Raw genomic sequence first — 26,284 nt, 5'->3', positions numbered from 1 at the left:
TTGTTCTAGGTCCCTTGAACATTCAGGGTGCCCAGCATTCCCCCCCAACTGGTCAGATAGGCATCTGTCGTCACCACCATCCAGAATACTGGAAGTAAGGATTTCCCATGGAGAAGATTCAGAGAGCTGAGCCACCAATTCAGGGAGTCCTTGGATCTCTGACTCAAACGAATCAGACTGTCCAGGGATAGAGGATCCTTGTCCCATTTGACAAGGATCTCCTGTTGCAAACGTCTCGTGTGGGCCTGAGCATATGGTACGGCCTCGAAGGAGGAAACCATCAGGCCCAGCACCTGCATAGATGACCTGAGACACACCAGGTCGCAAGCCAGCAGCGACAGAATCGCTTCCCCTAACTTCTGTAACTTTACAGGAGGTAGAAATACCTTTGCCGAAGCTGAATCTAGGATCATCCCTAGATACTCCAGTCTGGTTGTTGGAACCAGGGCAGATTTCTGAAGGTTGAGATTCCAACCGAACTGCTTCAGAGTGTGAATGGTCACCCCCAAATCCTGTTTCAATGTCACAGACGAGCCCGCTCGGAGAAGATGATCATCCAGGTACCCCAGAATCGCTTTTCTTCTCTGTCATAGCAGAGCCAGGATAGGGGCTAACACCTTGGTGAAGACCCTGGGAGCAGAGGCGAGACCAAATGGTAATGCCACAAATTGAAAATGGTCCTTGCCCACCGCATGGTCTGGAATCGTTGATGACCCTGGCAAATAGGGACATGGAGATAGGCATCCTTGATTGAGGCCAGCAGGTCCCCCTGATGCAAGACCACCACCACTGACCGCAGGGACTCCATGCGAAATTTCTGTACGTGCACAAAGAGGTTCAGAGTTTTGAGGTCCAGGATTGGACACAATTTGCCCTCCTTCCGTGGAATGGTTAACAGGTTCGAATAGAACCCTCAAAAGCGTTCCTGATGAGGAACTGGTACAATCATGCCTTGTGACAGCATATCCCGAATCGCTTCCTGCAGCCCCGCAAGGCGGTCTGGGGACAGCATAAGATTGGAGGGAAAAAATCTGTCTGGCGGACGGGAACAAAACTATCTTGTACCCGGACTGAATTACCTCATGGACCCACCTGTCGTGCAACAGTGAGGTCCAAGGATCTGGGAAGAAACTGAGACGTCCCCCGCACCCCTGAAGTGGGTGGGGTGCCGCTTCAGGCAGAAGGGGTCTGCTTGGAGGTGCTGGAGGCAGAGGATTTTTGGCTTACCAGCCCACAGCCCACCGCCCGAAATCTGTTTGGTTTTCTTCAACATGATCGCACGAAAGATACGCTTCTGGGTTGTAAAGGAAGGACCTCGCTTACACGAGGGAGACTTACCCTTAGTTGAGTGAGGGAGGAGTGTGCTCTTTCCGCCAGTGACCGTCTTGATCAAGTCATCCAAGGAGGAACCAAAAAGGCGATTACCTGCCAAAAGCTTCTTAGAAGCCTGGTCGGCCAACCAAGACTTTAGCCAGATCGCACGTCTGATGAGCACACTTACCACTGATGCTCTAGCCGTGAGCAGAACGTCCAGGTTTGAATGCAGGGACGCATCCTCCAAAAAGGGGTCTGCGTCTCCGGCGACCATATCGGCCTCAGAATCTGAGGTCTGAGATGAGACAGGCGAGGGCCGAGGGCGTTTCATAGTAAATGCTGCCCCAATAACTATGTCCATTTTTCTGGACATTTCTTGCATCACAGACAAAGTCACATCATGAGCATTAGAAGCGGGCCCCAACGATACATCGGGGGTCGCAGACAAACTTGAGGAATCCATGTTAGGCATATGGCCAAACAGTAGGATTGCACAGTATGAATGTAAAGAGCAGACAGGGAAACACCGGAACCTGCACCGCAAGGGGTTAAATAGAAGCTTCTCCTGAAACCAGGAGCAATGGCCTAAGAGTGAGCAATCCACGCCCAATCGCCAAAGATTAATGCCCCTGAGGCTGTGAGGTTACAAAAGCACCACAGATCCCAGCAAGTCCGCTGCTAGCGTGCACTGCGCCTTTAAGAGGAGATCGCAATGCACGCAGCGCTACTCCGGGGGATAATCCTAAGCCCCCTAAAGGCCTGAAACCCCTCTGAAGATGAAAAGGTCAGGGTAATTAAACTCCTCTAGAGTAGTTAACACTTGGAGAACACAGCATGGTCCATCAGCATCCTGTGCTGTTTTGTCTCCGGCTCCAGCAAAATGGTCACCGCAATTACAGTGATGAGGATACCCAGGCAGGCTGAGGCCTGTTAAGGCTGCAGGCAACAGCAAAATGGCGGCTTTGCGCCGATGAGCACATGACCACCGTCTTCTACCCGGTATAGCACCCGAGGCGACTTACATAGGGGACCGCCCACTAAAAGTGTCCCTGAGGTCTAGAGCCCAGGGTAGGGAGAGGTCAGGGTAGGAGGGGAAGGTCCCAGGTGACCCCTCATAGTGAAGGAGGGTGGTAGGAGGTATAGGTATCCGAGGGTCCTACTCATCTATGAAGGAGCCCACGTCTGCCCCAGGCCCGCTAACCAGATGGGAGGAACTGTACTTACCAGACCACAGTGCTGAGGGTGGGCGTCCATCCTGACAGACTGCCTCTGTACTGCAGTGAGGGAGCGCTGCTGGCCAAGGGGCATGCACGACGCTGGCATGCCAGGTGTGTGCGTCCCGGCGGGGTGTTTCACCCGCAGGCCAGTCCCCGTCCGTGGGACTATAGTCGCTTTGGAGTTCCAGCGCGGAGCTACAGTCTGCAAGCGCTCGCTGTTACAAACTGGGAGACTAAGGCTCTCATATAGCCAGTCCGAAACCCAGCTGTCATTCCACAGGAACTGGAGTCAGCAGCAACAAAAAATAAAATAGAAAAGGTTCCCTTTAAGACGTTTAAAACAGAGCTAGGACAAAAGGTCCCAGCAGGGAGCTGTTTGGCCACTCCTAAGACCAGGCAGCTAAAAACTGAAGATGTAACGGTGAGGCCAGGGGTAATAACTCAGGGACCGCTCCCCCCTGGGCTTGTCAAAGCCTTTGGGCCCTACCTAGTCACTCCTAGTAGGAGGGGCTTATTACCCATCAGTCTATGAATTAAAGCAGCAGCTATGTCTGTCGGTGGACAAAAGAGAAATCCTTTTATCTGAGGTTCACTGACGGACACAGCAACCGCCCCTCTGTTGGGATGAGTTATGTATTCTTCTGACACGGATTGTTACAAACTGAAGTCCTATAGCAGGAAAGGAGGGTATACCCCCTGGGACTGCCTCAGGGGTGTAGCCAAAATTGTTTCTGCCTAGTCCTACTCCTGAAAAGAGAGCAGCATAAGTCCAAGGGTCTAAGAAGTTATGGAGCTGCGTCTGTCAATGAACTTCAGAGAAAAGGATTTTACAGTAAGTCAAAAATCTAATCTTATGGCCTGTACAATCTTAGGCAGTGATCCCAGAGACTTGCATAGGGCCACCTTTATGGAATCAATGTACAAGGTGCAGCCAATGGTAAGCAGCATTTGGCCAGAAAGGATGAAAACAAAGCTGTGGCTTTGGAGAAGGCCATGACTATCCTACTGATGTAATTACTAGGGGTGGGTGAGGGTTTTTAGTGTAGCTACATATACACTGAACAGAATAGCAGGAAAGTAAATATAGGCTGCAGTTGAGGTAGACAATACAGTTAGCTGGTTGATTTGCCCTCTATGGGCAAAGTACAGCTTCACATAAAACTATGAGAATGTCTGCTTTCTGAAAAACAGGTCTTCAGCACCGAGCAAATAACAGAAAGAGGAAACCCTGAAAAAGGACTTTACACATGGTATCACACTGAGCTGAAGTATGACTAAAAACTGGGTGTACAATGGTGATCTTTAATAGAACAAACCACAAAATACTTTACAAAATGTTTAATGCATGCACATCAGATACAACAATAAATTTAATGAAATCAATAGTGTAAACATTTTACAAAAGCATTTCATTATACATAGTTTGGACGAAAAAAAAAAAAATCTACCATAGAAGATCAGTGGCACGTAAAAAGTCTTTCATAATATGATCCCAGAAAGATAGTACACAAAAATAATAGCACTTGTTCCTTTGTCAGTTTTGGGAATCAAAGAACATGTCAGGTTGGTTGAACAGTCAGTCGCAAGCAATACTATCAGAAACCATTTAGAAATACCAGTATAAAAATAGCTTGTAATCCAGTTACAAATGGCTGCTGAATAGCAGACTGTGTCCACCATCAGCCACCAGATTGTAGACTTTGGCATAATGCAGTGAACTGGAGTTCTTCTTGAGATCAACAGACAAAGGCTCAGAGGTTTTTACATGTCAGTTCCAAGTGTGAACCGTTCTTTCAGAGACCATCAATCTCTACACTGCTGGCACACACATTTCTGTCAGCAAAGAGTGCTTACTGCATAGTCCCACATGACACAACAGATGTGGCTATTCTGTGCTATTTTTGGAAAGAGCAATAGAAGTGATATCGTGAAGGAAATTTCCAGGTGTTCACATGCAAGCTCGATGCAGGTATATGCTACCTGGTATTGTTTGATACACAATACTGGCTTTGTTTCTGCTGGAGAAGCTCTGTGATTGCCAGAAGTTTTTTGAGAACATGCTGTTGAAAGTTAAAAAAAAAAAATAAAAAATAGATATTTAATGCATGGGATAACTAAATGGGACTAATAAATAGTTTTACAATGGACTAGAAAAATACAACATATATTTATAAGCAACGCAATACAAAACTGCTGAGCCTCAGTGAATGAAAGCCCCGCTATTCCCCATATACTTGTACTGTTATACATGCAGTGCCTCTAGTGAAGGTGATGAAAGCTGCACTGTACAATCAGGCCAGAGGAGTTTCAGACAGCTAAACCAATAAAATCTGGATAGATCTGCAGAAAAAAGGGTTTAAAGTTTAAAAAAAAAAAAAAAAAAAAAACTTCCTGAAGCCATATTGGTTTAATTTGGCTTTGCATTCATTGCTGATCTGCCCTGATGATAACTGAGTAATCTTTTAGAGGAGTGGGGAGAACTCTGTGCAAGTCTAAGATTCTGAGCCAAAATATTTTAATCAACCGCCAAACTTAAAGTGTTGCTTTTCAGAAGAGGTCATCTACTTAAAGGATAAGCTCACCTTTAGTAATATTCAGGGTGTAGCATGAAACATGTTACTAAATCACTGGCCGCCGCCCCCCCCCCCCCATCCCCACTGTGACAGCAAGCGAGGGATGCTCTCCCTGCATCTGCTGTCACAATGCAAAAACAGCACAAGGCTCCACCTACACAGCCACATCATTTATTCACAGGGTTCTGTGAATGAACTACAACTGCGGCTGGCAGCTTGTAGTCCTCAATGAACTATGAGGGTGCTAGTGAACGCTCTCCGAGTACATTGATCTTCCTGGACTTTAGTCAGTAACTGCCTGCCCCTATGGGAGGTATGGGCAGATCGCTCTGCTGACAGTCTGCAGGAGCCTAGTATTGTACCCGTGATATGCCGATTGCGGGTGCAATGCTTTACAGGCTAAGAAAAAATAAACTTACATTTTAACCACTTAAGCCCCGGGAGATTTTACCCCCTTCCGGACCAGGGCCTATTTTGCGATTCGGCACTGCGTGATTTTAATGGACAATTGCGCGGTCGTGCGACGCTGTACCTAAACAAAATTGACGTCCTTTTTTTCCCCACAAACAGAGCTTTCTTTTGGTGGTATTTGATCACCTGTGCGATTTTTTGATCATGCGCTATAACCAAAAAAAGAGCGTAAATTTTGCAAAAATAACAATATTTTTCACATTTTTTTATACGAAATTCCAAAAAAAAAAAAATGTAAAAATCAAAATTTTTTAACATTTTCGGCCAATTTGTTTTATGCTACATATGTTTGGTTAAAAAAAAAAAAAAAAAAAACCCGCAAAAAGCATATTTTGATTGGTTTGCGCAAAAGTTATCGCGTTTACTAACAAAGGGAAAGGTTTTTGTCTTTTTTTTTTTTTTTTAACGAGTAATGGCGGCGATCTGAGATTTTTTTTTGCGGGACTGCGACATTGCGGCGGACAGATCGGACCCTTGACTGACATTTTTGACACTTTTGGGGTTACCAGTGACATTACTGCAGTAATCAGTGCTGTACATATGCACTGTTACTGTAAAAATTACACTGGCAGTGAAGGAGTTAACTGTATTGGAGAGGGAGGGGTTAAGTGTGTCCTAGGGGCGTGCTTCTAACTGTGATTGGACATGGTTACTGGTGTAAGAACAGAGATCAACGGTCCTACATAGTAGAACCGTCTGATCTCCATTCTTATACAGGGAAGAATGACAGGCGGCTTTGTTTACATCAGCCGCCTGCCTTTCTTCCGGTGTAACGGACGATCGCGAGTGCCCGGCGGACATCGAGTCCGCCGAGCACACGCGGGGGGGGGGGGGGGGGGGGGGGGGGGTCCGTGACCGCGCGGGAGCGTGTTCACTCCCTAGAAGCCTCACAGGCTAGCGACGTAGTACTACATCGCTTTGCCTGTGAGGGGCTGACCGCCGCAGTAAATAGTCGTGCGGCGGTTGGCAAGTGGTTAAAAAAAAAAAAAAGTGCACTTATTTTTATTTATTTTTTAAAGGTGAACTCAGCCTTCTGTTTTTTTTTTTCCAGTGTGTAGACACATATATGTAATGATCATAATCAGGCAGTTTTATCATTATTGGGCAATAGACAAATATTCCTTAGGCTGAAACAAGAGCTGAAAGCACCAGTTTAACTGTAAATAAAAAGTACCTGTTGTGCTCCTCGCTCATTGCTGATAGTTCGGAGTTCATCAGAATGTGCCACACACATTTCGTGCAAAGCTGCCAGGTTACGGGACAGGTCCGTCCTACAGTGCTCAGTAGTATCAGGGAGTTCAGGTACATTCTAGTGGGGATAAAAAAATAAAGCATTTAACACAGGCTTTTTTTTTTGTAAGAATGTAAAAGTGTAAGAAACTGAAAGGAAGCAGTGTAGTGATAACTTCAATTAGATAAGCCAATTACACCTCAGAGACAGCTCAGTTTTTATGAAAAGGCCTGAGCAGTCTTCAAATATTGCAGTCTTAGAAGAATGCTACATATGGCTATGGCTATTTTTCTATAGTTACATTGGTTCAGCCTGCAACATTGTAACTGCAAATACCGTATCTCTGGGATCCCTCTAGTAGCTAATAATCACTAGTAGTAGACACTGTTAGTACAGTGGTCTCCGCCAGCTTCCTGGCCCCATGCTAAGCGACTGTCCTACTGCGTTGAGAACACAGGTGGTCAGCCGCTCGGCACGTGTCTCATTCAGAGATCACTTCGCATTTCCTCAATGAATTCTCTGAATGAGGTGGAAAGGTGCAAATTTTAAAAGGTACAGGCTTTGGGACTATCATTCTGACTATGACTTCAACTACTTATGGAGTCACTGACTTGGAACAAGCATGCAATCAGTAAAGAACTTCTGCCCTGCATAAACATTTAAGGTCAGAGACTTGCTAGGTAGATGAAGTCAGAATGACACTGCACAGAATGACTTCACAAAAAAACACAAATCAGTCCATTTATGGGTTTGAAGATTACTGCAGCAAAACCCCACATATATTATCACTTGACCTCCCGAAAGTTTTACACCCTTCATGACCAGAGCTTTTTAGCACTGTGCTACTTTAACCACTTAAGCCCCGGAGGATTTGGCTGCTCAAAGACCAGGGCCTATTTTGCGATTCGGCACTGTGTGGCTAACGGGCAATTGCGCAGTCGTGCGACGCTGTACCCAAATGAAATTGACGTCCTTTTTTTCCCAGAAACAGAGCTTTCTTTTGGTGGTATTTGATCACCTGTGCGATTTTTACTTTTTGTGCTATAAACAAAATAATATTTTTCACATTTTTTAAATGAAACCCCCCCCTCAAAATGTAAAAATCAAAATGTTTTAACATTTTAGGCCAATTTGTTTTCTGCTACATATTTTTGGTGAAAAAAACCGCAATGAGCGTATTTTGATTGGTTTGCACAAAAGTTATTCCGTTTACGAACTACGGAAAGATTTGTCTAATTTTTATTGTTTTTTTTTTTTAACTAGTAATGGCGGCGATCTGCTATTTTTTTTGCGGGACTGCGACTTTGCAGCGGACAGATCGGACCCTTGACTGACATTTTTGACACTTTTGGGAGTACCAGTGACATTACTACAGTAATCAGTGCTATACATATGCACTGTTACTGTAAAAATGACACTGGCAGGGAAGGGGTTAACTTTATTAGAGATCCAGATCCAGGGGTTAAGTGTGTCCCTAGGGGCGTGCTTCTAACTGTCAAGGGGCGTGGCTTTTGATGTAACCACAGAGACATACGATCCTACATAGCAGGATCGTATGATCTCTGCTGTTACACCAGGGAGAATGACAGGCGGCTTTGTTTACATTAGCCGCCTGCCTTTCTCCCTCTCCAGCGGGAGATCGCGAGTGACCAGCGGACATCGGAGCCGCCGGTCACCTACGCGGTGATGGCAGTGAACGAGCGGCCGGGGGGGGGGGGGGGAGCGCGCCTCCGGCGGCGTGCGCTCGCCCCCTATTGGCTCGCGAGTGGTTAACTGGCATCTGCGTGGTCATGCAACACTATACCCAAATATATATAATAAATAAATAAATAAATAAATATAAAAAAAATAAATAGATATAATTTTTTTTTTTTTTTTAAACAGAGCTTTCTTTTGGTGGTATTTAATCCCCAGTTTATTTTTTTTTGCTATATAAATGAAAAAATACAAAATTTGAAAATAAAAAATAATGGGATTTTTGACTTACCCTAAAATCTATTTTTCTGATGTTCATTACCATTGGGTTATACTTCCTCCTACAGGAGTAGGACACTAGGCAGAAAAGAATTCTGGCTACACCCATGGGCAGTCCAAGGGGGTATACTCCCTCTCTCTGCTATAGCCATTCAGTTTTGTTACAAGCAGTGTCAGGAGAAATATAATTCCCCAGAGGGGTGGGTGCTGTGTCCGTCAATGAATATCAGAGAAATGGATTTCACCGTAAGTCAAAAAAATAGATTTTTGTAAAATCTTACCGTAAAATCCTTTTCTCTTAAGCTCATTGACAGACGTAGTCCTCGTTGATTAATAACAACTCGGGTTATACTGCCCTCTACAGGAGTAGGGACAGACAGGAAAGAAAACGTTCTTGCCACACCCTAGGGGCAGTCCCAGAGGGTATATCCTCTCACTTCCTGCTACAGCAAATCAGTTATGTCACAAAGCAGTGTTTAGAGAATTTAACCCAACCCAACTCAAAAACAGAGGGGCGGGTACTACGTTTGTCAATGAGCTTAAGAGAAAAGGATTTTACAGTAAGATTTTACAAAAATCCATTTTTCTCTGTCGCTCATTGACAGACGTAGTCCTCGTTGATTAATAACAACTCGGGACGTCCCAAAGCAGTACCACAAATGAGGGGTGGGATAACAGAAATCAAAATACAGAAGGCCCAACCGGAGCCAACCAGAAGCATCAAGGACTCATCGAGCAAAAAGATGAGACCTAAGTGAAAAAACCCAACAAACCCTTGAGGTAGACCAACAGTCTCCTCAGATTGCGGCCTGCAGAACCTTGCGGCCAAAAGAGGCATATGAAGATGCCATCACATCAACTTTATAAAATGATGTAAAGGTATGAACCGACGATCAAGTAATCGCCTTGAAAACCTGGATCGCTGACGCCTGATGGCGGAAGACCGAGGAAACACTAGGCGCCCGAGTAGAGTGCGCCTTAACAGGGAACGGAGGATTCCGACCCTTAATAGAATAAGCCTGTACCACCGTCTGACTGGTCCATCTAGATATGGTCGCGGCAGACACAGGCAACCCCCTTCTAGGGCTATCCGTGATCACAAAAAGTGAGTCCGTCTTACGAAACAAGTTCGTAGTAGTCAAGTGTACCCTGATTGTCTGAACCCCATCCAAGGAGTGTAATGCAAACTCCCAAGGATGGCTAGTCTTCGGACACGGGGAAGGTAACACAATATTTTTATTCAGATGAAAACTCTGAAAACCACTTTAGGAAGGAAGGATGGATTCGGAAGAACCACCTTATCCCTATGAACCACCAGATATGGGGAACAACAAGATAATGCGGCCAGTTCTGACACCCTGCGTGCAGAAGTAATGGCCACCAAGAAGGCCACCTTCTGGGATAATGTAAGCAAGAGAATCTCCCTAATATCTTCAAAGAGAAGTTTCTGAAGAACCGACCACACTAAATTAAGATCCCAGGCGGTAAGGGTGCACGCACTGGCGGAGCCAGATGTCGCACCCCCTGGATGAAATTCAGCACCAAGGAATGATTAGCCAAAGGTTTCTGAAAGAAGATTGCTAACGCTGAAACCTGACCCTTGATAGTGCTCAAGGACAGTTTCTGCTCAACCCCTTATTGCAGACAGACCAAGATTCGGGTCACCGAATAGGTATGTGGGGGAAATCCAAGAGATTCACACCACGCAATATAAGACTTCCATGTGCTGGAAGTCGCTTTCCTTGCTTTAACCACCTCAATACAGGGCACTTAAACCCCCTTCCTTCCCAGACCAATTTTCAGCTTTTAGCGCTGTTGCATTTTGAATGACAATTGCGCGGTCATGCAACACTGTACCTAAACCAAATTTATGTAATTTTTTCCCCACAAATAGAGCTTTCTTTTGGTGGTATTTGATCACCGCCAGGTTTTTTCTTTTTTGGTGCACAAATAAAAAAAGGCGGAAAAGTTTGAAAAAAAAAAAAAAAGTTTTTTGTTTAGGTTATAAAATTTTGTAAATAGATACGTTTTTTCCTGCACTGATGAGCACTGATGACGCCGCACTGATGAGGAGACACTGATGGGGTGGCACTGATATGCAGCACTGATGGGCACTGATAGGTAGCACTGATATGCAGCACTGATGGGCACTGATATGTGGCACTGATAGATAGCACTGATATGCAGCATTGGTGGGCACTGATAGGCAGCGCTGATGGGCACTGATAGGCAGCACTGATGGGCACTGATAGGCGGCACTGATGGGTGGCACTGGTGGGCAATAATGGGCACTGGTGGGCGGCACTGATAGATGGCAATAACGGGCACTGGTGGGCAGCACTGATAGATGGCATTGGTGGGCAGCAATGATAGGGGGGCACCACTGGCAGGCTCTCTGAGCCCTGTTTGCCATCCCTGGTGGCCATGGTGGGCATCCCTGGTGGTCATGGTTGGGCATCCCTGGTGGCTCTAGTGGCATCCCCTAACCCCCAGGGCTGCACTGGTAATCAATCATCTGATTACCAGCACAGACCCCCCCTGTGATCAGTGAGTAATTAGAAATGCGCGTGCCCGCGGCGGCGCGATCTCTCTCCTTCTGAAGGACGTTCCGGAACGTCCATTCAGAAGGACGAGACTCCCACCCGGCCGTATATGTACTATGGCCATGGTGGGAGGTGGTTAACTAGAGGTAGGAATAACTGAAGCTGACACTCCCTTGTCCTTCAGTACCTGGGTCTCAATGGCCAGGCCATTAAGCCAGCGATTGTAAAGCAAGATGGAAGATCGGTCCATGAGACCGCAAATCCTCCCTGAGAGGAAGTCTCCAAGGAGCGTCCGCGACTAGCCTCACCAAGTCGGCGTACCAGGCTCGACGAGGTCAGTCCGGAATTTCCAGAATAAATGGAATTCCCTCCATCTCTATCCTGCGAAGAAGTTCCCGCAGTAACTTGAGAGGATGGAAGGCATGCCGTAGCTGATACTGCCCCCACGTGGCGATCAGCGTTTCTGCTGCGTCCGCTAGAGGATCGCGGGTGCAAGCTACAAACCTCCGCACCTTCCTGTTGAGCCAAGGTGCCAACAGATCCACATCCGGGGTGCCCCAATGAAGGGACAGCTAGTGAAAAACCTCTGGATGAAGAGGTCATACCCCTTGATCCAGAATCTGACGGCTGAAATAATCTGCCTGCCGATTTCCCACCCCCGGAGTGAACACTGCGGGGAGATCCGAAACAAACCGTTCCGTCCAACGAAAGATGCTAGTCGTTTCGATGGCCACCAGGACATTCTAAGTGCCCCTTTCTTGACATAAGTCACGACCGTGGCATTGTGCGATTGGATCCGAATCGGGCTGCTCTAGAGCTGCTCGGTCCAGTAAATCAGACAAAATCTGATCGCTCTCAGTTCCGATACCCTTATTGGTAACCTGGATACTATTGGAAGGAATGACTTCCCCTGGTTGAGCATCGGAGACTCCCTGGTCCGCTCGCTCAACCGGATCCGATTGTCCAGGGAATCGGAATTCTGATTCCATTAGAAAAGAATCTCCTTCAGGAGAATTCGGGTATGAGACTGGGTATACGGTACTGCCTCTAAGAAGGCCACCATCAGTCCCAGCCAATTGACAGACAGCAACATCCGAATCGTTGACTGAACCTTCTGGAGTTTCTCCGCAAGGAGAAACTCTCTTGCCCAGGATGTATCCAACATTAGGCCCAGATAGTTCAGTCTCCTGGTGGGAACCAGGGATGATCTTTGGGAAAGCGAAGAAAACGCTGATGTCCTGCGATGATGGGGATATAAAGATAGGCATCCTAAATGTCTATGGACGCCAGGAAATCCCCCTGACCACTGTTCGGATGGACTCCATCTTTCCCCAAGTCCAGAAATTGGACGCACCTTGCCCTCTTTCCTGGGCATTGTGAACAGGTTCGAATAGAACCCCTGAAACCATTCAATGTTAGAAGGGAAGAATCGCACCGGTGGAAGTGATCGAAAACTCGATCCTGTATCCTGACCGTATGACCTCGCGAACCCCTTAGTCCGGGGTTCTGGCAAGCCATGGATCCGGAAACCGGTGAAGCCATCCCCCCACCCCAGAGATGGGTAGGGGCGCATCAGGCTGTATTCTTCAGGCTTGGCTAAGCCGGACTTTTTGTTTAGCCGACCAGCGCCCTTTGAAAACCCTCTGAAGGGGGTTTGGAGGGTTTCGCCTTATCGCCCGCCCTCGCGGAACGAACAAACTCCTTATGAGCAGAAAAGGAAGGTCCTCGTTAGTTACGAGGTCCTTTTATCCTAACAGTCTGTGGCAAGACCGTGCTCTTGCCCCTAGTGAGATCCTTTATAATCTCAACCAAACTAAATGGCAACCACTGGCCTAAGGGTTGACCCTATCAGGGAAAAAATGACGCGGGATTCCGCTTCCACTTTTTCGATCCACCGGATCCCTAAAGGACGCAGCGTCCTCCAACGGGATAACGGTGGCTTTATTTGGAAATTGGTGAGTCCACTACAGGTGGTACCGTCTATCCTTTTAAAGAGGGATTCCTCAAACGGATAGCGCCTAGCCATGCGTTTGGAAATAGCAGGGGTTCGTTTCAAAACCACCCCATTTGGGTAAAGGAAAATCCTTCGCCCTTTTTTGGTAGGCTAACAAGTACCAAAAAGGAATCTCAGTCTCAGCTACCTCTGCCGGTGTAACCTCAAGACTAAAGGTTTCCCGGACGGACACAACTAGTGCATCAACCACTCTTGTGCTATGGCGGAGGCAGAAACGTTCTCCTCACTGCTGAGGAGACATTACCTGAGACAACAGCCCCATAAGAGGGACCTGCAGCTGCATTGACCAGCTCCGAATCCGTATCTGAAGTATCAGATAAAAAAATAGGGGTAGGCGGGGGTCGCTTCTTGACCCCCGTCCCTGACAGGCCACCTCCACCCGGGATACCAAAGACTCCAAAACTGCCGAAAATGCATTAAAACAAGTGGGGTACTGGAGGGTCCTGCGGCCACCTTGAGGGGATCAGGTGGGGATACATATGCGGCAGGGTCAATGATTATACAAGACATTTGCCAGCGACGAAAAAAAATGACAAAGTGTTACCTGTCTTTTTGGACCCCCACAGAGAGAGAGAGAGACCCCAAGGCTCATCCTTGATGCACAGAAGTTTTCTATCAGCCTGCTCAGTGCTGTCCTGTTACAGACAGGAAGTCTTTGGCCCTTTTTCCTGGGTAAAGGAGGCGGCTCCGCCCCTTAACACGCCTTCCGGCGCCTCCCCCTGGCTCCACAAGGTGTTTGGTCACCTCAAACATGGCCGCCCCCATGCTGGAGACACGAGGCTACGCCAATATGGCGGCCTCGTGTGATCTGCAAGACAATGGCGGCGGCCTGTTAGGATAGCGGCGGCTAGCAGCGGCCTGCGGGATGCTGTATTCGGCCTAGCGGCCTGCAGGAGTGCATTGGCCCCACAAACCTCACCCTGGATGGTGATAAGCCTGGCCGACGGTACAGGACCCTGGCGGGCCGCATGCGGTCCGTGGGTCGTCGGGAGATGCCACAAAACAGTGCTGTGCAGCCCGTGGAAGCTGGAGGAATGGCGATCTGGACTGCAGTACTCAGGTATAGGCATCAGCCTGTGTACCTCTGACAGGTAGGATACCTCTTACTTCAATAGTAACGCCCCTTTTAGTGCTGCCACTGACTTCAGTCATCCTTACAGACTTACAATGACTTTAGATCGTCAGCTCCCAAACCAAGCCTCCTGGTTATTTTTCACAAAAATCACACTCAAATTGGGGGGATCTGTGACTTATTATAGGATAGAGGGGAGATCCATCCTACCATCCCAGAGAGGGGCCCGCGTCCACCACAAACCCGACAGGGGGAGAGGGGGAACATACTACTCACCATACCGGAACCAGGCGGGCGCCAACTCCTGACAGAACCCCTCTCCACCGGGGTGGGGGGGCTGTCGACCAATACGGACGCCGTGACTCTGTCGGTCATTGGCGTCCAGGCGAGACGTTTAACTCGCAGGGTCAGTCCCTGTCCAGTGGGACTATGTCGCGGCCGACCCAGCGCGGAGCTATGGCCTGCACGCGCTCGTAGGCTGAACTGGGGTGACCACTGGATCTCAACATCCAGCCCGTCGCCCAGTTCCAGCTTACTTGCTTGAAGATCTCACAGGAAACTGGAGAAAAGAGCTGTCTAAAAAATCTTTCTAAGAAAAAAATCCTGCCAGGACAGAAAAAAACTGATTTGCTGTAGCAGGAAGTGAGAGGATATACCCTCTGGGACTGCCCCTAGGGTGTGGCCAGAACGTTTTCTTTCCTGTCTAGTCCTACTCCTGTAGAGGGCAGTATAACCCGAGTTGTTATTAATCAACGAGGACTACGTCTGTCAATGAGCGACAGAGAAATCACATTTTCTCTTTCGTTCATTATATTATTAACCATTGGGACGTCCCAAAGCAGTGTTAACCGGTTGCCGACCGCCGCACGACTACATACTGCGGCGGTCAGCCCCGGCCAGGCAGAGTGTCGTATCGGTAACGTCACTTGCCTGTCACTTCCTTGTGAGCCAATAGCGGGCGGGCGCGCACCCGCCGCGGCTCGTTCACAGGGGGTCATCGGGTCCGCCGGTCACTCGCCGATCGTCGGTACAGAGGGAGAAAGTAAGGCGGCTGATGTAAACAAGCCGCCTGTCATTCTCCCCTGTGTAGAAACAGTGTTCAGACGGTTCTACTATGTAGGACTGTTGATCACTGTTCCTACACTAGTAGCCACAGCCAATCACAGTAGAAAGCACGCCCCTAGGGACACACTTAACCCCTCCCTCCCCAATAAAGTTAACCCCTTCCCTGCCAGTGTCATTTTGCAGTAACAGTGCATATGTATAGCACTGATTACTGCAGTAATGTCACTGGTAACCCCAAAAGTGTCAAAAATATCAGTCAAGGGTCCGATCTGTCCGCCGCAATGTCGCAGTACCGCAAAAAAAAAAAAAAAAAATCGCAGATCCCCGCCATTACGCGTTAAAAAAAAAAACCCACCAAAAATGACAGAAATCTTTCCCTTAGTAAACGCAATAACTTTTTGTGCAAACCAATCAAAATACGCTTTTTGTGATTTTTTTACCAAACATAGGTAGCAGAAAACAAATTGGCCAAAAATTTAAAAAAAATGTTTACATTTTTTTTAGGGGAATTTCATATAAAAAAAAATGTGAAAAATATTGTTATTTTTGCAAAATTTACGCTATTTTTTGTTTATAGCGCAAAAAGTAAAAATCGCACAGGTGATCAAATACCACCAAAAGAAAGCTCCGTTTGTGGAAAAAAAAAGGACGTCAAATTAGTTTAGGTACAGCGTCGCACGACCGCGCAATTGTTCGTTAAAGTCACGCAGTAAAAAAAAAAATCGCAAAAAAACCCCCTGGTCTTTAAGCAGCCAAATCCTCCGGGGCTTAAGTGGTTAAACATGAGGGGTGGGAACAACAAAAAACCTCCCAAGGCTAAAACTGACCCCAAAGGGCCACCAGCGCATCTGTGGTGTCCGCCAGCGGATCCCTTGACCGAGCCACAAACCTCTGTACCTTTCTGTTGAGCCGAGACGCCAACAGATCCACCTCGGGGGTGCCCCACTGGAGACACAGATGATGAAACACCTCCGGATGAAGGGACCACTCCCTGTGGTCCAACGCCTGCCGACTGAGGTAACCTGCCTACCAATTTTCAACCTCGGGAATGTGAATGGCGAGGACTGGAATGAACCGTTCTGCCCACCTTAGAATGCCGGCTACCTCCAGAGCCGCCAAGACACTTCTTGTGCCTCCTTGGTGATTGACATAAGCTACGGCCGTGGCATTGTCCGATTTGAATGCGCACTGGACAACCCTGAAGATCCGTCCACTCGGAGTTTCAAGACATTGATCGGTAGTCTGGACTCTTCCAGCGTCCAAATCCCCTGAGCAGAATGCTTGCGGAGGATGCCTCCCCAGCCGGACAGGCTGGCATTCGTGGTGAACACTGTCCAATACAAGGGGAGGAAGGAATTTCCCAGCCGAAGCACCGGAGAACGAAGCCACCACCACCATTATCAGGGACTCCTTCTTGCCCCGACTCAGCCGAATCAGATTGTCCAGAGACAGAGTGTTGTCCCATTTGGTCAGAATTTCCCTTTGCAGGGACCTAGTATGGAACTGTGCAAACAGAGCCTTGAAGGTAGACATCATCAGGCCCAGAAGCCGCATGCAAGTCCAGAGGCATGACCATTTGTTGGACAGCAGGAGGCGAATAGCAGCCTGCAATTTCTGGAGTTTGTCCAGAGGAAGGAGCACCCTGGCTAAGGCCGAGTTCAGAGTCAGGCCCAGATAAATCCAGCTTTGTGGACGAAACCAGAGCAGACTTCTGAAAATTCGGAAGCAAGCTGAACTCCTGCAAAGTTTGTATTGTGATCTCCAGGTTCTCCACCAGAGCAGAGGGAGAATCCACTCGCAGGAGGAGATCGTCAAGTAGCCCAGTAGCGCGATCCCCCGTTGGCGTAGCAAAGCTAGCACCGGGGCTAACTCTTTAGTGAAGACCTGAAGAGTAGATGCGAGACCAAAGGGTAACACCACAAACTAATGATGCTCCTCTCTCCCACAGCAAAGCAGAGAAAACGCTGATGACTGGCACATATTGGAATGTGAATGTAGGCATCCTTGATATCAATAGAGGCAAGGAAATTCCCCTGACACAGGGAAGCCACCACCAATTGAATGGACTCCATTCTGAACTTCCGTACCCGCACAAAGCAATTTAGCACCTTGAGGTCCAGGATTGGATGCACTTTGCCTTCCTTCCAGGGAACTGTGAACAGGTTTGAGTAAAAACCCTGAAAACGTTCTGAGGTCGGAACTGGGACAATCACCCCTTGAAGCAACAGGACTTGTACCGCCCCAAATAGGCCCTATAAGCGGTCTGGAGACAGACACAAGTGGGAAGGAAAAAAACTTGCCAGAGGAAAAGAGCAAAACTCGATCTTGCAGCCAGACCGAATGACTTTGTGGACCCATTTGTCTTGCACCTGGGAAGTCCATGGGCCCGGAAACCAGTGAAGACACCCCCCCACCCCCGATATGGGTGGGGGTGCACGTCAAGGTGAAGGAGCCTTGTTCCCGGGTCTGGAGAAGCCTGAAAGGCTTTGAGCCCTTGTTAGTCGACCCTGAGGGACAAAAAAAGTTATTATGAGTGGAGAAGCAAGGCCCAGGTCTACGACAAGGTTCCTTGCCCTTAGTAGCCTGCGGAAGAAAAGTACTATTCCCCCCCGTGAGACCTTTAATGATGTCATGCAGGGTAACCAAACAGGTGATTTCCTTGAAAAGGAAGATCAGTCAAAGCCTTTTGAGAAGTCTGATCCGCAAACCAGCACTTGAGCCAAAAAAAAAGGCCGAAGGACCACTGCCAAAGGAGAGAGGCTAGCCATCAGCGGAGCCGCATCCAAAGAGGCATCACAAATAAACTGCAGCCTCTGGACTAGCTGGTCCGCCAGCTTGGCAAAGGCGAGGGGAGCTGTTCCCCCTCCAGGTCATGGTGTAAGAGCTTAGCCCACTCAGACAGCGTTTACGACACTTAGGCAATGGTGAATACCGGCCTCATTCTCGAACCAGCCAGAGTGTACATAGTGTGGGCCACAGCCTCCTCTTTCTGGTCAGTCAGATCCTTAAAGGCCTGGGACTCTTCAACCGGAATCATGGTTGCCTTGTTTATTTTGGAAACCGAAGGGTCCACCACCGGTGGCACAGTCCACTTTTTAAGAAGGGACACCTCATAGGGGGTAACGCCTAGTAAAGCGCTCAGGGACCCCACGGGCATGCTTTGGTTTTCCCCACTCTTTAGCGACAATTCTGTCAAAACAGGCAGGGAAAAGGAAACTCCTTTGTCACTTTGGATGGCTTGTGAGTGCCAAAGGGCACCTGCGCCACTGTCACAGCTTCAGCTGCCCTCTCCATCTTCAGGGTCTCACGCACAGATACAATCAATGTATCCACCAGCACCTTTTTGTGTGCAGTCGCAGACGTGGAGGAATCATCTTCACTATCAGAGGATTCCAGGCGTGTGGTTGCAGACCCAGCAGGGTGAACCACATCTGCAGCGGCCAAATCGGAATTCGGGATCTTATGAGCCTGTCGCCCGCAAGCCACCTCCACCCAGGACACAAGGGACTCCAGGACCGCCGTCAGTGCATGGATGGATGGATGGATGGTTGGGACCCAGAGGGCCCCGCAGCCCCAGAGAGGGGATCAGGTGGGAAAATGTGCTCGAAAAGACTCCATGAGTCATCTGGGAGACCCCACAAAGTGTAAAAGACTGCTAAGGGACAACTTCCACTGCGCTGGCAGCACCACCCGGTCGCTAGGCACAGAGCACCAAGCAGTCCTCCGCAGAGGGGGGAGAGGACCCCACCAGACTCACCAACCACAGAGAAACAGGCACCTGCAGCCACCAGGAGACTCTACACTACACATGCAGCAATCAGGAAGTAAAATTATCAAGGAGTCAGCACCAGGGGATGAAGAGGGGCTCCCACCACCGAAATCGCCGCCCACAGGGCTCCACTGTCATGGCCACCGCTACACAAGATAATGGACGCCGGACTACACAAACATGGCCGTGCATAAAAAGACACAGGCTACAACAAAATGGCGGCACCACAAGGCTTACAGGGACCCAGGAGGGAGACCAGGCCTCAAGGACAGATACAGGTAGGATGGGGGGCCCTGGCAGGAGCCCCCACCAGGTACAACCCCCTTTCTGCACAATCGATCTTCCGGTTGCCGGCGGAGCACCCCCCTGGCCCCATCGCCAGTTAGTACCCTGCTCCCATCCCAGGAAAGTGGCCAGAATACCCAAATAGTCCCAGCTTGGGGGGGGGGGGGCAGGATGAGGGACTTGGCAAGCGGGGGGGCTACCTGCGCGAAGGAGGGAAAACCAGGGGTCCGTCTGTCCCAAGGAGGGACCCACGTCCACCCCAAAACCCTCCAGGGGGAGAGGGGAGACAGCTACTGACCATACCAGTTATCAGGCGGGCACCGCTACAGACAGAACCCCTCTCCATCCAAATGGGGGACTGTCGGCCAGGAGGAACGCTGCGACTCGGGCCAAGACCTGGTCATATGTGAACTCGCAGTCCAGCCCCAGTCTAGTATAGTTATGTCACGGCCAACCGGAGCTGAAGTCTGCGCGCGCTTGCTGGCCAGACTAGGGTGACCACTGGATCTAGATTATCCAGCTTGTCGCCCAGTTCGGCAGTTGATTGTAGAAAAAAATCCAGTACAAAAAAAATGTTCTATCTAAAACATTTTTGCCGGGGCCAAAGATCCCAGCATGGAAATAGGTCCTTACTCCTGACTAGGCAAAAAAAAAAATTTAGTGGCTATAGCAGAGAGAGGGAGTATATCCCCCCCGGGACTACCCATGGGTGTAGTCAGAATTATGTTCTGCCTAGTGTCCTACACCTGTAGGGAGCAGTATAACCCAATGGTTAAGAATATCAGGAGCTGTGTCCGCGTCAATGAACGAAAGAGAAACATGTTTTTCTTTGTTGCAACCAAATAATCTTTCTTCATAAATTTAGTCCGAAATGTAGTGTGCTACTTTCTTTGGTAAAAATAACCCAAATCAGTATATATTATTCTGTCTGTGTGAGAGTCCACAAACTATGATTATATATATATATATATATTATATACACAAACACACAAACAGTTGAAAATCGATAGGTCCTGATGTACTGACAAGCATATCTAATTTCTTGAGGCCTGAAAATGCCAAGACCGTACAAATACAACCTCCCCCCATGACCCCTTTTGAAAAGTAGATAGTCCAAGGTATTTAGAAAGAAGCACGGCGAGTTTTTTGAAGTTGTAATTTTGTGTGACAATTTTTGTGATGATCTGTTCTAAGCAATAGCTTTAACTGTCATGAATGGCTTTCATTCATAACAACTTGCTTACTATTATGATGCTGCGATTGGCTACAGCCAGGTACCATCTAATAGCTGTGAGCCAAACACAGCATAACAGGAAGAAAGTGGTTATTAACCACTTTACCCCCGGAGGATTTTCCTGCTAAACGACCAGGGGGTATTTTGCGATTCGGCACTGCGTGACTTTAACGGACAATTGCGCGGTCGTGCGACGCTGTACCTAAACGAAATTTACGTCCTTTTTTTCCCACAAACAGAGCTTTCTTTTGGTGGTATTTGATCACCTGTGCGCTTTTTACTTTTTGCGCTATAAACAAAAAAAGAGCGTAAATTTTGCAAAAAACAATATTTTTCACATTTTTTTATATGAAATTCCCCCCAAAAAAATTTAAAAATCAAAATTTTTTTAACATTTTCGGCCAATTTGTTTTATGCTACATATGTTTGGTAAAAAAAATTGAAAAAAGCGTATTTTTATTGGTTTGCGCAAAAGTTATCACGTTTACGAACAAAGGGAAAGATTTTTGTCATTTTTGTTGTTTTTTTTAACGCGTAATGGCGGCGATCTGCGATTTTTTTTGCGGGACTGCGACATTGCGGCGGACAGATCGGACCCTTGACTGACATTTTTGACACTTTTGGGGTTACCAGTGCTATACATATGCACTGTTACTGTAAAAATACACTGGTAGTGAAGGGGTTAACTTTATTTGGGAGGGAGGGGCTGTGTGTGTCCCTTTATTTGGGAGGGAGGGGCGTGCTTTCTACTGTGATTGGCTGTGGCTTGAGCTGTAAGGACACTGATCAACGGATCTACATAGTAGATCCGTGTGATCAGTGTTTTTACACCGAGGAGAATGACAGGTGGCTTGTTTACACAAGCCGCCTGACTTTCTCCCTCTCCCCCGACGATCGCCGGACATCGGGTCCGCCGGTCACACACGCGGGGGGGGGGGGGGGGTGTCCGGGAGCGCGCCTCCAGCAGCGCGCGCTCGCTCCCCAGAGCCTCACAGGCTAGCGACGTAGACCTACGTCGCTCTGCCTGTGAGGGGCTGACTGCCGCAGTAAATATACTGTGAGCAGTCGGCAAGTGGTTAATGGAAGCCATTCATGACAGCTTTGCCTACATTGCAATCATGTGATCGCTATGGTTGGTCATATCGATCACGATACCCCAGTCGCTCACAGCAGCTGTATATCAAGTGTCATGATCTGCTATATCCACCTAACACTTCGGTCATGTGATCGCACTGCTGCATGCAAGTGTGCTGTGATGTACCTGTATGTCATGGTGCCTGCAGCTGCTGTCTAGTTGCAGTAAATGTCCTGTGGGTGGGCAGAAGTGGTTAAAATAATGTACGGTAATGTTTTTCAGGTGTTAACCAGAAATATTGTTTTAAATTTTCTATCGCTACTAAAATGTTTAAAGTAAAACAAGTTAGCAATTACACTTTTCATATTCCTAGCCTTTAACATTCACTTTAGAAAGAGATCAACAAATTCTACATTCTATATTTCCCAATACTTTAGACACAAATGAGACATGATCGCTGTCAAGATTTCTCAGACTGTGCAAAATAGTCTACATACTTCCCCTGTAGCATAAATCTTTATTTCCAAAACTGTGAAAGGCTACACGTTTAGGAGGCCTCTTGTGCTTGTACAGGAAGAAACCCAACGTGCACTTTTGGAGTGAATTTACACCATATGCATTGATAAAAAGTCTGGTCCCTGCAGGGTCACACAGAAAGGGTTCCCTGTGTGTCCCATTCACACTGCAACGCAGCATAGGGCTGCGCTGCAGTAAAATGCAGACAGGCTATATTTTATCGCAGCACCCCATGTCGAATAGCATGGCAATGTACAGCTACACAGCACATCGCACTGCTTGTATATTGCAGTGAAGTATGCATTTTGTACACTTCAAATAAAGTTAGTACAATGCTCTACATTGCTGTGTGAATACAGCCCTACAGGTAAAAATATTTGAAACTTGTCTGGAAAAAGTAAATGTGACATTTTAAATGGACTTAAAATCAGATTAGAAAGGCTGTACGATTAGTGTCAATTGCGCTTATTGATAATGTGGTTAGATGCATTTTTCCAGGTTTTGTAATTTCATGTGGATCAATAATAAATCAGCTATTGAATCAAGATGTTGGTGCTACCTGTGTGTATATAAATGCTGTGGTATCTTCCCTCCAGTTATCAGAACTGAAAAATGAGAGACGCACCATCTTCAACATTACAGAACAAGTCCAGTTGAGTATAATGGCTATTCGATATCTAAATGTTGAAAGCTTTTAAACCCTCAGCTTATTACTGCAATAAGTATGGGAATTTATTATTTTTTTTTTAAACCAGGTCAGTGTTTTTCTCCAAATTGCTGCACACTGAGTACAGAAAAGGCAAAGTTTTCAGAGAAATTCCACTCACCCCAAGTTCATCTAAGAACATAATCATACGATGCTTGTTACATTTTATGAATGGATTTACACCTTCCATGTACGGTTCCTGGAATACAAAAGGTTTGAATAATCTTCAGTTTACAAGGTTGACATATTTAAGTGTCAGGCGTGCTATTTGTCATATTTAAGGGGATTTTCTAAAATACAATAAACCCTTGCTGGAAACCTCACCCGCAAAAAGAGTATAATGAGGAGGGGCCAATTCTTCTAAAAAAAAAAAAAAAAAAAAAAAAAAAATAGGTTCACCTTTCAAAATTAGTAATGCTTACTTACAAAGATGTATATGTCCGCAGTCGGGCATCAATTACACAGATTAGCTCCACGTAGCTAGCCAGGCAAAAAAAATGTTTGAGTTGAGATGAAGTGCCAGGGACATAGCGTTGTCCAGCAAGGGTCCACCTTTTGATGAACTCTTGAAAAAGCCCCTTAAACATGCATCACATATATTCTCAAATCTACAAAAATATACAAACAAGGTTTGCTTTGCCATTCAATTACAAAACATTTTAAGGATGCAAAAAATGGCAGAAAAGTGTAAAATGTGTGGAAAGAACAGATAATCATTAGACATCCAAGTTACACATTTACACCATACAAATAAATTGATTCACATTAAAAGCCACACAAACTGCTACAGGCCATTGTACAGAGTACCAATTAAGAGACTGAAGATGAACAGCTGAAAACCGTAAGCTTTGCAACAGATGTCTGGGATGAATTTGCTTTCACATGGGAGAAGAGGTGCCAGTCCGATAAGGTGGGCGTTCTTTATCAACGTGCATTATATAAGATCTTGCTATATGGCTCCATAGTCACCAAACAGATTCAAACTACCATTGTCCAGTCGTCATTCTTTCAGCATAGGATAACTATGAATCTGCTTGCCCTGAGGCAAGTTGATAAATAAGACTTAATATAGGAAACAATGAAGCTTTTCCTTATTGAAAAATACTACAAATTTGGAGATAAATCAGAATATTAATTCCACCATTTGAAAAGGTTCAGCTGTTATGAATTTCACATTAGTGATTTTATATTTGTGACTATGTTTTTCTGTTTACTACAAGATACAATATATAATACAAAAGATTTTTACTCCTTTGTGTAATTGCAGTATGTGGAATGTGCTCCTTAATGATGTATGTGGTTTCTGCGATGGTGTAGTGGTCTGCAATATACCTTATGTCTGTCGCAGGCATTTAACAGTAAAGCAATGGATACACAGACATTGAACCCTCTCTCACAGTAGATTCAAAGACAATATAAGGCTCTCATTAACAGCAGTACAAAAGAAAAGCCAATTGCAGCAAGCACTGCCTGTAATTTCCAGTGTCTGGAGAAAGGAAAACGTTAGAAACATATTTTAACTATTGATATCGTAGTAGGTTTTTCCACTAAGTGACTACAGTACAGTGAGAGTGGCAAAAAAAAGATGAGAGATGACTACACTCACATTGAAATGGAGATCATGCAATGGCAAGTGCAGAAGCGTTACCAGTTAGAAGATTTAAAGGTAAAAAAAATAAAGCTTTTTTTCTTACAGCTCCAGAGGAAAAAACGCAGCTTTGTAGCACAGCAGCATCATGTCCCTCCCGTGCCAACCAGAATAAAAGGAATTAGTATTAGATCGTATTCTGTACTTGGTGCATACTAAGAGTGAATCAACTTTGCAACTGTAAACACTGTATGCAAATATTACTTTAATTGGGAAGTACTGGCTAAAAGAATGGGTGTGTGTCCTGCTTTGCATTGCACATTAGCATATACTAATCAATACGATATACATGTATTTTTGAATGAAACCTGTGCTATTTTTCATATTCCCATGAGTTGTCTAAAGTGTATGTTAAGGCAAATCCTATTTATTTCAGTTTTCAATAGTAGGGAAGGCATAACCACTTAAGCCCCAGGCCTGTTTTTCACACTCTGTGTTTACAAGTTAAAATCATTTTTTTTTTGCTAGAAAACTACTTAAAACACCCAAACATTATATTCTTTTTTTCCAGAGACCCTAGAGAATAAAATGGAGATTATTGCAATATTTTTAGATCACACTGTATTTGCGCAGCGGTCTTCCAAACGTAATTTTTGGAAAAAATTCACTTTTTTTAATTAAGAAATAAGAAACCAGTGAAGTTAGCCCCATTTTTTTCCATAATGTAAAAGAGGTTATGCAGAGTAAATAGATACCCAACATGTCATTCTTTAAAATTGCGCACGCTCACAGAATGGCGACAAACTTTGGTACTTAAAAATCCCCATAGGCGACAATTTAAACATTTCTACAGGTTGCCATCTTAGAGTTACAGAGGAGGTCTAGTGCTCAAATTATTGCTCTCGCTCTAATGATTGCTGCGATACCTCACATGTGTGGTTTGAACACCGTTTATATATGTGGGCGGGGTTTCCGTATGAGTTTGCTTGTGCGCGCAAGCTAACGGGGACAGGGCGCTTTAATTTTTTTTTTTTACTATTTTATTTATTATTTTTTATTTTTACACAGTTTTTTTAAATAAAAAAATGTGATAATTTTTATTGCTATTCGAGTGAGGGCAAGCTTGCCCTCACTCTACATCCTGTCTGTGAGGATCCGGAACCGGATCGTTTTCCCCGCTGCCGGCGGGTCCGGTAAGCGGGGAAAAGTACCGGGACACGGCAGGAGGGGGCCACCTATTCCGCCGCCCCGGAAGGGTGATCCTGCTGCAAATCCGCCGCTGGGACCACCCTTATCGGAAAGCCGACCGCCCGCAGTTTAAAAAAATACCAGGCTTATGGCAGCTATCTGCTGCCATAACACCGGTATTTAGGTTTAAACTTCCAACGTAAATAGTCGTTGGGCGGTCGTTAAGTGGTTAAGGGACGTACACACTGGACAAATATCGGGCGGTATCGGCCGATTCATAGGAAAAACTTGCCGACATTTGGCCCATGTGTACAGCAGCCGGTCCAACTTCTGTTGAAGGGCTATGAATGAAAAAGGTCTGCCGTCAGCGCTCATAGCCAATAGCTGGGAGCATTGACTAGTGTGTTCTAGCAGGTGGGGGTATGTCCCGATGGCCTGTCCTGCTGTCA

At 46.5% G+C, this 26,284-nt stretch overlaps 1 protein-coding gene across 4 annotated transcripts in view; it reads right to left on the bottom strand.

Annotated features, from left to right (window-relative positions):
* Window positions 1–3,813: 3,813 nt before the first annotated feature.
* RASA1 (RAS p21 protein activator 1) overlaps window positions 3,814–26,284 on the bottom strand; it is a 371,358-nt gene continuing 348,887 nt past the window's right edge. Inside the window, exons 23-26 of one of the 4 annotated variants that reach the window (XM_082265664.1) lie at window positions 24,754–24,810; window positions 23,181–23,258; window positions 6,750–6,884; window positions 3,814–4,591 (exon numbers count right to left, since the gene is read on the bottom strand). In XM_082265664.1, coding sequence (XP_082121790.1) covers window positions 4,508–4,591; window positions 6,750–6,884; window positions 23,181–23,258; window positions 24,754–24,810 — 354 coding nt within the window. In that variant the 3' untranslated portion in view covers window positions 3,814–4,507. The remainder of the gene's footprint in view (window positions 4,592–6,749; window positions 6,885–23,180; window positions 23,259–24,753; window positions 24,811–26,284) is intronic. The other 3 variants (XM_082265665.1, XM_082265666.1, XM_082265667.1) reach the window with 3 other exon arrangements.

The sequence above is a fragment of the Pelophylax lessonae genome (genome assembly GCF_965119305.1).
Source record: "Pelophylax lessonae genome assembly, chromosome: 1".
Classification (NCBI taxonomy): Eukaryota; Metazoa; Chordata; class Amphibia; order Anura; family Ranidae; genus Pelophylax; species Pelophylax lessonae.
This window is presented reverse-complemented; position numbering and strand designations above follow the sequence as displayed.